At 40.0% G+C, this 13,780-nt stretch overlaps 1 protein-coding gene across 1 annotated transcript; it reads right to left on the bottom strand.

The window, feature by feature from the left end:
* Positions 1 to 2,779: 2,779 nt before the first annotated feature.
* On the bottom strand, positions 2,780 to 12,879 carry LOC121389696. Its single transcript, XM_041521347.1, has 4 exons — positions 12,737 to 12,879; positions 5,569 to 5,747; positions 3,822 to 3,948; positions 2,780 to 2,899 (listed from the first exon to the last, which is right to left on the bottom strand). The coding sequence occupies exons 1-4, from the start codon at positions 12,791 to 12,793 to the stop codon at positions 2,780 to 2,782; spliced, it is 483 nt and encodes a 160-aa protein (XP_041377281.1). The 5' UTR covers positions 12,794 to 12,879.
* Positions 12,880 to 13,780: the final 901 nt, after the last annotated feature.

Below are 13,780 nucleotides of genomic sequence, written 5' to 3'. Positions count from 1 at the left end.
AATCTAAAGCATGATCAACTATAGCTTGAAGGCAGAAGAAGAAGAAGAAGAAGACAGGACAGCACATAACATGGACTATGATATAGCATTTGTGTGACACTCTTGGGACGGGAAAATCTAATCAGAGAATGGGTACACCAAGACGTTTCGATGCTACTATCAATCACCTCAAGCGAGTGCTCTAACAGTCAAAACAGTCTAGTTAATATTTCAGCGCAACACGATTAATGATACACGACCTTGGCGTTTGAGTTGTTGGCCTAGGAACGAGTGCTTTGTCTTGGTAGCCTTAATATGCATACTACTCCAAAAAGATGCTATTTTATGCATGACACTGACCCTTTGAAAATGATATGGGGCGAGACGTAGCCCAGTCGTACAGCGCTCGCTCGATGTCCGGTCGGTGTGGAATCGATCCCTCTCTCAATATATGTGTGGTCCTTAACCATATGTCTGACGCCATATAACCGTAAATACAATGTGTTGAGTATGTCGTTAAATAAAACATTTCTTTCTTTGAAAATGATATTGCAGGACTTAATATTTATTAGTTGAACATTTTTCAAAATGACCTTCTGACTAAATATTCTTAAGTAAGCCATAAAGCATCAACATATCGAAAAAAGAAATTTAGATTTCAAAACTGTTATTAACAAACGGATTTAAGATGGACGATGATTAGAAATATATCCTTACATATACTAACGGATGTCTGTTTGAACTGGAGCGACACGTCCGCACCAACACCCAGGTTTTGACGACGTCTACTGCAACAAATGATATCAACAGCACCAAGGGTAGGATCTGAGGGTGTTTCTTTAACAGAGCTTGTCCGCTTCGATCTACAGTTTCTAAACTTTCTCGACTAAACTCTCCTAGTGGTTAAAAGAGAGAGAGAGAAAAAACCCAAAACATTATTGATATTTAAAAATACAGGTATATATTCTCTCTGTTTTTATTGATATCTTGATAATGGATATTGTGTTTTTGTTTAATTACCCATACCCGAATCGCATTCATGAAACTTATGCGGGGTCGACAGTTGTCTAAATTAATGAACTGGAAATATATACTCTTCAAAAAAAGAAACGCAAAAGGGTACAAATGGGTTATAACTCCGATTTTATGTTTCCTACCGGTTCATGCTTTGTGAATATAAGGTCATTGCATGTCCCAAACACATTCCCACGGTTACATTCGATAAAACGCAGCTACTGTACAATAAAGTTCCAAAATGTGAATATTCGCAAAAACGCAGCCACGTGCAAACCATGTCACCACTGCACGTGCGTTGTCTGCACGTGCAACATGAACACCGACAGTATAAAAGTGCAGGGTGTTCGCTTGCCTGGCCTCTGTATCTGGCCGACAGTTGACAATCCAGGACATGCCACGTCTCAGTGAACCGCAGAGAAACAATGCCATCGGCCGACTAGACGCAGGCGAATCCAGAACGGCCGTTGCCAGGGCATTCCATGTGTCCCCAAGCACCATCTCCAGACTGTGGGACCGTTACCAGCAACATGGATCAACACGTGACCTCCCTAGATCCGGTCGACCACGGGTCACTACCCCCGGGCAGGACCGCTACATTTGGGTACGCCACCTTCGGGAACGATTGACTACTGCCACCTCCACAGCCGCAGCAATACCAGGTTTGCGCAGGATATCCGACCAGACCGTACGGAACCGCCTACGTGAGGTAGGAATTCGTGCCAGACGTCCAGTTCGAGGTGTCATCTTAACACCACAACACCGTCGACTCCGACTGCAGTGGTGCCAGATTCATCGACAATGGCCTCAACTGCGATGGAGACAGGTGTGGTTCAGTGACGAGTCCCGATTTCTTCTCCGACGTCATGATGGAAGATGTCGCGTGTATAGGCGTCGTGGTGAACGTTATGCGGCAAACTGCGTGCAGGAAGTGGACAGATTCGGCGGGGGTAGTGTCATGGTGTGGGCAGCCATCTCACACACTGGCACAACTGACCTGGTCCACGTGCAGGGCAACCTGAATGCACAGGGCTACATTGACCAGATCCTCCGGCCACACATCGTTCCAGTTATGGCCAACGCCAACGCAGTGTTCCAACATGACAACGCCAGGCCTCACACAGCACGTCTCGCAACGGCTTTCCTACAGAACAACAACATTAATATCCTTCCTTGGCCATCGATATCACCGGATTTGAACCCAATTGAGCATCTATGGGACGAGTTGGACCGACGCCTCCGACAGCGACAACCACAGCCCCAGACCCTGCCCGAGCTGGCAGCAGCCTTGCAGGCCGAGTGGGCCACCATCCCCCGGGACGTCATCCGTACTCTGGTTGCTTCAATGGGCAGGCGGTGCCAGGCAGTTGTCAACACACGCGGAGGCCACACCCGGTATTGACTACAGATGACCTTGACCTTGGTGGTGTGTCCTATCACTTACTCACAATGGACTAGAGTGAATTGTGAACAATCCTGCAACATTTGGTAATTATCGGACTCACCATTCAATAATTAAATCATTTCTCCAAATGTTACGACAATGTGGTTTTGCGTTTCTTCTTTTGAAAAGTATACAATAACATACATGTATATTTTTCCTTGTATGCTATTAATAAATTGATGCTGGATACCCTACTTTTGTGTAAATTCCCCTACCTCACTTATATGTAACAGAGAAGCACACACACACACAAACGCACGCACGTACGCACGTGGGGCTGGCGTGGGGCTGTCCAAACCCGCCAAACCGCTGGCTAGTCACTGCCCTGTTACGTACGGTACGTTACTTACGTTCAAACGTGTCACATGTGGAAGGGACTCTCTGTGAGCTGGCTGGTGTGTTAAACAGGCGGTGGATGCAGATAGCGCAATTTACTATCAGTACACTGAACGCAAACACAATCTGAAATAAACAATTACACATAATGTTCTGTTTCTTACATATCCTCAAAACAACAACTATAACAACAACAAGAACAACAAACGTTTTAAAATAACTAAAGTTTGTTTAAGACACTTGCGCCTGTAGTTGTTTAAGACAACTGCCCTTGTAGCTAACTTATGGGTCAGAGAGCAATCAGTTACCGTTAACTTGTACGTCACAGAGCAATCCATTTCGATCGTGCTTGTTTTATTGGATGGTGTGACTGCCCGATAGATTCATTACCTAGACAAAGCCGCCTTACGTGCTCTCCTATTAGTAATAACATGTATACGGAAAGGTCTTACTGTTAATGAAAAAGTATAGTGGGTTTCCTCCCAAAACTATCTTTCAGAATTATCAAATGTTTGACATCCAATAGCCAATGAGTAATTAATGAATGCATTTTAGTGGCATTGTTAAACAAAACACATTGGGGCCATTTTTATGATGATACGAAACCACCTTTTCATGGTAAGGTCTCGCTACACAGTTCGTTTCCGGGTGAGAGCTCATTCATCATGGTTCACTATTGTTCCCAATTGTCACATGTTGTGGCTCACATTTTAACTTCTTGCAATTTATATTTTTCAATGGTAAGCTTTCTGGCTGGATTTTGCCCTTGTTATTTTGTAATATTGTGCATTGATCTTTTGGGACATGGGTGTATAGCAGGTGCGGCCATATAGCAAAAAACTGAGATGGAAATGGTCTCAATTTTGGAGTGAAAATAAATGCTTATATACTCTATGTTCTCAGTGGTATGTGTTGTTAGTGCCAACGAGAACCCATTCTATTGACTATCTTCACTTGAAGTTGGGCAATTTAACATGGATTTCAATGGCAGATGACATCTGTGTAGTGAGACCTAAAATTTTTCCTGTCCTGGACTTGTTCCACTGACCTGCGATGAAAACTGGTAAGACATCAGAGCACCACACACGTTGAATAGGTCAGCCAACAGGTGAGGAAACATTGTAGTTTTAAATGATCGCGTGGACTCCGTCGTCTTCATGGACGTTAAATAAACCCTGCAATATATAAACAAGTTTTTTTGTTTAACGACACTACTGGAGCACATCGATTAATTAAATCATTGACTATTGGATGTCAAACATTTGATAATTCTGACTCGTAGTCTTCAGAGGAAACCCGCTACATTTGTTTTAATGCAGCAAGGGTTCTTTTATATCCACTTTCCCACAGACAGAAAAGCACATACCAGGGCCTTTGTTCAGTTGCGGTGCACTGTTTGGAACGAGAAAAAAAGAAAATCAGCTGAATGGATCCATCGAGGAGGTTCCATCCTGCGACGTTGCGATAAAACAACATTCACATATCTTCAAAAAAAATCTACATTCTAAGGGCCGTTGTTTAAATGCACGGTTTTTGATGCGGCGTATGGAGAGTTACAACCCCCCCCCCCCAAAAAAAAATAAAAAAAAATAAAAATAAAATAATAATAATAATAATAATAAAACCCCACAACAAAAACCACACAACAAAAACAACAACAAACAAACAAACAAAACAAAACAAAACAAAACAAAACAAAACAAAACAAACACAACAAACAAAACAAAACAAAACAAACAAACAAAAGAAGAACAACAAAAAACAAACAAACAACCCAAATAAACAAAAACCCAAACAAACAAAACACAAATAAATAAATAAACAAACAAACAAAAAACAAACAAAAAGGCCCGAGTCTCGTATGCAGAAACTCTGCTATTGGTAACCATAGAATCGATTTTTGATACATCCATTTTCCACTTTTCGAGTCAGCATCGCACCAAAATCTGCGTACATGGGAAACAGCCGTAATCCAGGTTTATTCATAACATAAAGCAAATTTAAACAAATTGATCGGCATTAATCGTCCTTCACATAACCACATTGAAAATGTAAATCAACTGTTTAACGATGTCCTCAGCATATATTGTTTCAGCGCCTATTAGTGTCTAACATAAAGTAATTGTCACACTCAATCTATAGTCGGGATATGGCAAAGCGCTCGCTCTGTCTGGGACCGATTCCCGTGGATGGGTCCATTAGTTTATTCCCAAACAATAGCCCATGGACTGGCGACGTCGGGTTTCTCACTCTCGTTATATGCGTGGACTTTATAACGCCATATAACTCAAAAGAAAATGTTTTCAGTGCAACCTCAAAATATTTTTCTTTCTGTTTTTGCTTTCTTGGTTTCAAATTGTTGTTGGTTGTAAAAATTCAGTCCATCTTGTATATATTGAATTACATGTGGTGTTTACATATCAATTTTATTGAGATAATGGTGACAAACTAGATAGAGACTTTATAATATACGGAGCTTGAGGTGCTTGAATCGCAGGATCGAATCACCTCAGTGGATCCGTTCAACTGATTGGGTTTTTTCTCGTTCCAACCAGTGCACCACAACTGGTCAAAGGCCGTGGTATGTGCTTTCCTGTCTGTTGGAAAGTGCATATAAAAGATCCCTTGCTGCATTAAGAAAATGTAGCGGGTTTCCTCTATTGACTACGAGTCATAATTACCAAATGTTTGACATTCAATAACCGACGATTAATATATCAATGTATTCTAGTGATGACTTAAAAACAACATTTTTTTTATATAAAATACTTCTATAAATTTGTTGTGTCACTAACAAGACATGCGCAGAACACCAGAGTGGCACTGCCAGCAAGCCGCAGTAAAAACCAGCGATCTGCTCCGTGCGGACGAAACAGTCCCCCAGCACAGACCACGCCCATCTAGTACCACCGTCACAGTCGTCGCCAACGTCTTTCAGTAGGGTCATCACGTGCTGGTGATTCCTCAGGTAGACCTGAAATATATACAACAATGTCATCATAAAAACAACTGCTATCATCACAATGTTGCAATAACGTCAACATCAACCCAACAACTATCATCCTCACAGTCGTCGCCAACGTCGTTTATATATACATCATCATCATCAGCAGCAGCAACAGCAACAGCAGCAGCAACAACAACAACACAACTACCACCCTTACAGTCAATGTCTTTCAGCAGTGTCATCAAGTGTTGGTGATTCTTCAGGTATATACAACATCATCATCATTATCATCACCACCATCATCATTATCATCACCATCACCATCATCAACATCAACAACAACAACAACACAATAACAATAACACAACTGCTATCACCACAGTCACCGCCAAACGTCTTTCAGTTGTGTCATCACGTGCTGGTGATTCTGGATGTACAACAGAAATATATACAACAATGTCAGTATTACACACCAGCAACTAACATCAGCGTCAGCCCATTAGGCTATTTCTCGTTCCAGCCAGTGCACCCTGACTGGTATGCCAAAGGCCGTGGTATGTGCTATCCTGTCTGTGGGATGGTGCATATAAAAGATCCTTTTTATACTAATGGAAACATGTAGCGGGTTTCCTCCCTTAGACAATATGTCAAAATTACTAAATGTTTGACATGCAATAGCCGACGATTATTAAATGAATGTGCTCTAGTGGTGTCGTCAAACAACACAAACTCTTTTTTTCATCAATACAACTACCATCATTGCAGTCTTCATAAATGTTTTTCATTTGTTTTATCTATCACGTGTTGGTGATTGTCAAGTAGAACTGAAATACATAAAACAACGTCATCAAGTCTTCATAAACGTTTTTCAGTAGTGTCATCACGTATTGGTGATTTGTCAACTAGAACTGAAATATAACAACAACAGCGTCATTATCAAAAGAACTGCCACGTTCACAGACTTCGTCAAAGTATTTCGGTAATGTCACCACGTGTTAAAGAGACATTCCTGAGTTTGTTGCAAGTTTTAATATGTTATCGACTAACAGAGATTTTTCAACGATTGTAATTACATATCAAATGTATTTTTCTGCATAAAATATTAGTGGCTGTAAATTAAACGTGTTTCTGATCGTTCTAATATTTTTACTATGTTAAATTTCATTTTATTTCCTAAAATATAATTGTTTCGTACGTACGAAATTATTTGAAGACAGAATCCAGTTTGGGCTGCTTACAAATATTAAGACGACCAGAAACACATTGAATATACAAACACTGTTATTCTAAACAAGAAAATATATTTAATATGTATATTTAATCGTAGAACTATTTTATTAGTCGGAAACATCTCACAATGCAGCAAACTCAGGAATGTCCCTTTAAAGAATTTTCAAGTAGAACCGAAACATGTTCAACAACTACGTTATAAACAACATCAACAACAAAAGCAACAAGATAAACGTAAAAACGGAAAAGAAAGAAAAAAGAAAAGAAAGGAAAAAAAAGGACTACTGCTGTGTTTAAGGACAACTTAGCACATTTGGTTATTTGGATACTTCGTTAATTGGTCATATGGTTATTTGGATATTTGGTTATTTGGACATTTGGTTCAACACGAACAGATTTATGACGCCGTCATATATTTTGTCTCGTTGTATCAAATGTCCAAATGTCAAACGTACGTTGGGTTTGTAATCAAAATTTTAATATACTTTAACTGCGGTGTTTATATCTTTGCACAGCTCTTTACATTGTGTCATAACTTAACTTTAGAATTTTTATATTGATCATCAATTCATCTATATGTTTACCATTGTTTACCACTAAGTAGCTGATGATTATCTCTCTGCTGGGGGTGTCATTAAGCATCCATCCATCCATCCATCCATCCATCCATCCATCCACCCACCCACCCGTTCGTTCGTTCGTCCGTCCGTCCGTCCATCCACTCACCCACATAACAAAATCCATCCATCCATCCACCACCCACCCACCTATCCATCCATCCATCCATCCATCCACACCCACACCCACCAGTCCGTCCGTCCGTCCGTTCATCAACCAACCCATATAACCACCCACCCATCCATCGATTCCACCCACCCACCCATATAACTGTCCACCCATCCATCCTATCCAGCCATCCAGCCACCCGCCACCCACCCACCCACCCATCCATCCATCCATCCATCCATCCTATCCATCCATCCATCCATCTATCCATCCACACACCCGCCAATCCAATCCATCCATCCATCCATCCATCCTATCCATCCATCCATCCATCCATCCACCCGCCACCCACCCACCCATCCATGCATCCATGCATCCATCCATCCATCCATCCATCTATCCATCCACACACCCGCCAATCTATCCATCCATCCATGCATCCATGCATCCATGCATGCTTCCATTCATTCATCCATCCATCCATCCATTCATTCATTCATTCACTTATTGAATATTTGCTCTAGATAGAGAAGAAACCCACTGTTGTCACAGAGGACACGTAAGCAGCAAGGTATCTTTATTATCCACTTTCACACGGGAAGAATACAACAAGATCCTTTTTTTTTTTTTTTTTTTTCTTTTTTTTTTTAGGACAATAGACCAACGTGCGGGTTGAACCTTAAACACTTAAAGTATAGAAATCAAGTTAAAATAACTGAATAAATGTTACCGGCTATCTTCCAATAATTAACAAATGCGGTAAATTGGTATACACAAATAAATCAAGGTTTTCTAAGGTCTCTGTATAAGGTATGGTAGAAAATAGGGCGACCGGCAGATTAACTTTTACAGCTGTTGCAGTTTACGATCGAATTCTTTAGCAGAGTAAACTGGGATTTGTTGATAACTTACAGTTTTGAGATCGACAGCGTTGCAATGAGTGGAGAGTAAAGGGCATCTGCGCCCCCCCCCCCCCCCCCCCCCCCCCCAAAAAAAAAAAAAAAACCCACACCCATCAACCTCCACTTAAATTGATCTTTTGAGCTTAGAATCTGTTTTTAACGGTCCGCCCAAGTTTTTACGGTCAGGTACGCGCCCGAAGGTTGCACACCTCCGTTCACTATTGCATGTTTTTGTTTTGTTTAACGACACCACTAGAGCACATCGCTTTATTAATCATCGGCTATTGGATGTCAGTTTTTAAAAATGTTTACATATAGTCTTAGAAAGGAAACCCGCTACATTTTTAGATTAGTAGTAAGCAATATTTTACATGCATTAGTGTAGGGGCATATGTAATTCTGTGGGACTCGAATGTTAAATTATGGAACCTTCCATGATTGTAATTGTTATAGTATATAGATTATAAACAGAATATGGTTCCATTTCTTTCTAATGAAGGTCAAGGTGATTTTGACAGTGTCCAAAGCCATTACTGTAAATCGACTTATAGCACCAGTGTGGGATTTTTTTTTTATTTTGTTTTATAGAATATTGACATTTAGTATATCGATGGATAGCTTGTTCTGACTATTGTACAAATACGTCAATATTATGTTAGAATACTGTATACAGGGACACTGAGCGAAATAAAACATGTTAACAGCCATTTTTGTATTATAGTTATAAGACGTGGGGTTTTTTTTCGAAAACCTATGTGGATTTAGTTTATATGACAATATTATCAAATTTATATATGTCTAAATTATCTCTTTTCTTAGGTACGGTAACATAAAATAATATATGACATTTTTTTTTTTTTTATATATTAATATTTATATGTGTGGATTTGAACTAAAAGGTTTCATTCAGTATTCAAATCACCATCCCACTCATCACCATTAAGGACAAATGTGTGTCTTTGAGGATGAAAACAAAAAGTAAAAAGTAAAGTGTGTTTTATTTAACGACGCCACTAGAGCACATTGATTTTTGTATCTTATCATCGGCTATTGGACGTCAAACATATGGTCATTCTGACACTGTTTTTTAAGAGGAAACCCGCTGTCGCCACATAGGCTACTCTTTTACGACAGGCAGCAAGAGATCTTTTATTTGCGCTTCCCACAGGCAGGATAGCACAAACCATGGAATTTGTTGAACCAGTTATGGATCACTGGTCGGTGCAAGTGGTTTACTTACACTTACCCATTGAGCCTTGCGGAGCACTCACTCAGGGTTTGGAGTCGGTATCTGGATTAAAAATCCCATGCCTCGACTGGGATCCGAACCCAGTACCTACCAGCCTGAAGACCGATGGCCTAACCACGACGCCATTGAGGATGAAAACAAGCCATTTTACATTTTAGGATATATGTGCGGGACGTAGCCCCGTGGTAAAGAGCTCGCTCGATGCGCGGTCGGTCTGGAATCGATCGCCGTCGGTGGGTCCATTGGGTTATTTCTCGTTCCAGCCAGAGCACCACGACTGGTATATCAAATGTCATGGTATGTATTACCCTCTCTGTGGGATGGTGCATATAAAAGAACCCTTGCTGCTAATCGAAAAGAGTAGCCCATGAAATGGCGACAGCGGGTTTCCTCTCTGTGTGGTCCTTAACCATATGTCTGACGCCATATAACCGTAAATAAAATGTGTTGAGTGCGTCGTTAAATAAAACATTTCTTTCTTTCTTTTTAGGAGATATCTTAGGAAATAGTTTTGATATAGCAACTCTCAATAATTATTCGATGGTTGCAATGACAGCCATTTTTTTTAAATGGACACTATGACTGCCATGAAATCTAGTGTAGACGTCAGAATTGAGCATATGTATTGATAATATTATTATATACTTAATTACACTGATTTACATGTATGAGTCCATTACACGCCGTGTATGGTTAGTGCTTAATTACAGTTTTAGGGGCAGAACAGAAATATAAACCACATATAGTTCTTTGTTTGTTTGTTTGTTAGTTATTTGTTTGTAGAAAAGATGTTCACATTTTCTACTTAAGTTTTGTTTTAAATAACTGACACTGAAGAGTTACAAAGTCCATACTACCGATAGACTAGTATATTTAAACTCTTGTATTCCTTTTACTAAATAGAGGATAATAAACGAGTTACCAGTTATTATCAAATTTATGTCCCGAGTGAAATAATTTTCAGTTGTCACGAGCTTTAGCGAGTGACAAATGAAACTTATTTCACAAGGGACATACATTTGATAATATCTTGTTACGAGTTTGTTATTCTATTTATTACCTGAGCTATTTTTTCTCTAAAAGCCTTTATTTTCAACACACATACACGTACATGTATTAAAAGGATATAAACCGCTTTACGCACTGTTCTGAGTATTGCTATAACTTTGTAATTTAATCACGTCCATAGATCATTTTCAAAAACAAATGTCCTCTTTATTCTGGTACAAAATCTATAATGAACTGCATTAAAATGGCATTTTGTTATAAATTTAACACCAAAAACAGACAGCCGTAAACGCAAATTCTTTAAACTACATGACGTCATTGTGTTTGCCAAATCGTGATGACGTCATATTTAGTACCGACAAGGTCATTGGTTTGTCAGCGTCAAATCATCCAATAGTATTGTTCGTTAGACCAATGCATGGATTTTTATTTTCCCCGTTATGAGTGCCTGTTGGGGTAATAAATAAATATTTCAGTGGCAGTATCAGAATAAATGTCAAACGCAGTTCTTTGTAGAAGTGTTATGTCCACCTTATCTCTTTGGATAAAGTGACGTACATATTTAATTATGTTGCAAGCATGCACAGGATTTATATTACATTGTTTAGTGCATATGTTCAGTGCACATATATTGCACGCTTGAACCTTGTAGACCATATGAGTCACATGCACGTGGAATAATTTTCTGATTTGATGGGGACGAGGATGAGATTACTTCATGGGTTGCATTCGACGACAACCATCAGCCAGTGATTACCGCCTCTAAGAGGAAGGTAACCATCATGTCTCTTGTATGTCTTTTTGTGACCCAACCATGTGTGTGATGAAGACAGAAGTTAACATACTGAATCCCAACCAAATGTCTATAATCATCATGGACCGGCTTTGTGTGCCAGTGACAAACGGATCTAACGTTCACTATGACTACCACGTAATTGTGCTCTTCTAATACCTTCATATAAAGATGATAGATTTCAAAGTAGCAATGAGTTAGTGGATGTTCCTGTATAGGCTAAATATGCATCTCCAAGAACGACAAACTCCCTTCCCAAAAGGCCTGCTAATATGACAGATCCCCACCATCCTACAGTAAAGGGCATGTATGATTTATATTTCATGACATGATAGCACATGCCATGACCTTTGATATACCATTCGTGGTGGACTGGCTGGAACGAGAAATAGACCACCGACGGGGATCGATCCTAAACCGACAACATAACAGGAGAGCGCTTTGCCACAGATAATACGTCTGCTGAGGTGGTTCGATCCTACGATGTAAGCACCTCAGGCGAGCGCACTACTGACTAACTTAGATCCATCCAAAACAACAACAACAGCAAATGAAGAAGAAGAAGGAAATGTTTTATTTAACGACGCACTCAACATATTTTATTTACAGTTATATGGCGTCGGACATATGGCTAAGAAACACACAGATATTGAGGGAGGAAACCCGCTGTCGCCACTTTATGGGATACTCTTTTCGATTAGCAGAAAAAGAATCTTTTATATGCACTATCCCACAGACATGATAACACATACCACGGCCTTTGATATACCAGTCCGAGTCGTGGTGCATTGGCTGGAGCGAGAAATAGCCCAATGGGCCCACCGACGGGGATCGATCCTAGACCCACCGCGCATCAAGCGAATCAAGCGAACGCTTTACCACTGGGCTACGTCCCGCCTCCAACATCAAATGAAAAGCAACAACAACAAAAAAAAAATAAAAAAAAAAATTAATAATAATAATAAAAACAAAAAAAAACTAAAATAAAAAGCTTTTAAAAACAACCCCACCCCACCCACCCCACCCCCACTACCACCACCACCAAAAAACACCCACAAAAAGCAACAACAACAACAACAAAATAAACAAGCAACAACAAAAACTCTACCTGAAGTCCACCCTCTGATATGTGCGTGGTGTTGGTAGTATCTGCGTCGTACGCCATGATCCCTCAGTAGTAAAAGAACTTAGACGTAGTAATACACACACGCAAACACCGTATACGTAGATTTACCGCCAGCTGTCTTCATCCCATCCAGCTTTTGTTTATCTTACACAGATTGTTCCCCCAACTTGAACGGTCCCGCAGATGGTAGTATTGAACATGGTGGTCCGCTAAGTCACAATCAATATTTCCAATAGGTGTCATGTTAGAGGGCTAGAATGTTGTCCACGCCCAGCTTGACACTTGAATGGTCAGTTTGATCGACTTTCAAAACCAGGAAGACGTAACATATTTTCAATTCCTCTGTGGATGTCTGCTTTTGTAAAGAGGGAGAACTTGAAGGACAATGCTAGGTTTCAGACTGCCAACTGACAGCAGAAAGTTTACCAACTTGACGGATGCGTTATGATTTCCCCAACTCCCGATTTCAGACGGGTGCGCTCAGATTAACAATTAAAGGGACACGCCCTAGTTACGGCTAGTTGTTAACCATTACGGCGTTGTTTTTCGCTATTAAACCCATTTTTTCACAAATAAAATTGCACTTTACTTACATTTTATTATTTAGAATACACATTTCCATTCACCTGAAGTGCTTTTTGGTAATCCTGGTAATCCTGATGTTTGTAAAACCACGAAATGCATTTTTTTTATTTCTTAAAAAGCCACGCGCACTCGTTAAGAAACCGTTAAGCAAGCGAGGTCCAATCTATTTTTAAAGGGAATCTTCCTGTGTAAACGTCACAGACGTTGGTATACCACGTGACCGTTATCATTTTGGTTGGGTCTGTTTTCTCGTGCACGGTTCGCGCAATCAACATCCGATTTGTTGTCGTTTGCTTGTTGTTCATTTGTGAGATTTTTCTTCACATTTCGTAACAATAAAGTTCAGACAAGTAAGTGTCTCAATACAAAACGTTACAAACCCTTAAAACCAATAATTTTGCTAAGTCTTACGACATCTGGAGAGGGGATACAACCAGGACA

Source organism: Gigantopelta aegis, chromosome 15, assembly GCF_016097555.1.
Source record: "Gigantopelta aegis isolate Gae_Host chromosome 15, Gae_host_genome, whole genome shotgun sequence".
In the NCBI taxonomy this organism is placed as follows: Eukaryota; Metazoa; Mollusca; class Gastropoda; order Neomphalida; family Peltospiridae; genus Gigantopelta; species Gigantopelta aegis.
The sequence above is the reverse complement of the archived record's forward strand: the minus strand, read 5'-3'. Positions and strand labels throughout refer to the sequence as shown.

Excerpts from the sequence above, each read along its gene's own strand:
- LOC121389696 (XM_041521347.1), bottom strand. The coding sequence starts at position 12,793 with ATGGCGTACGACGCAGATACTACCAACACCACGCACATATCAGAGGGT. Across the intron at positions 5,748-12,736 it reads TATCAGAGGGTGGACTTCAG|GTCTACCTGAGGAATCACCA; the intron begins GTAGAGTTTTTG and ends TATATATTTCAG. Across the intron at positions 3,949-5,568 it reads TGGTGTTCTGCGCATGTCTT|GGTTTATTTAACGTCCATGA; the intron begins GTTAGTGACACA and ends TATATATTGCAG.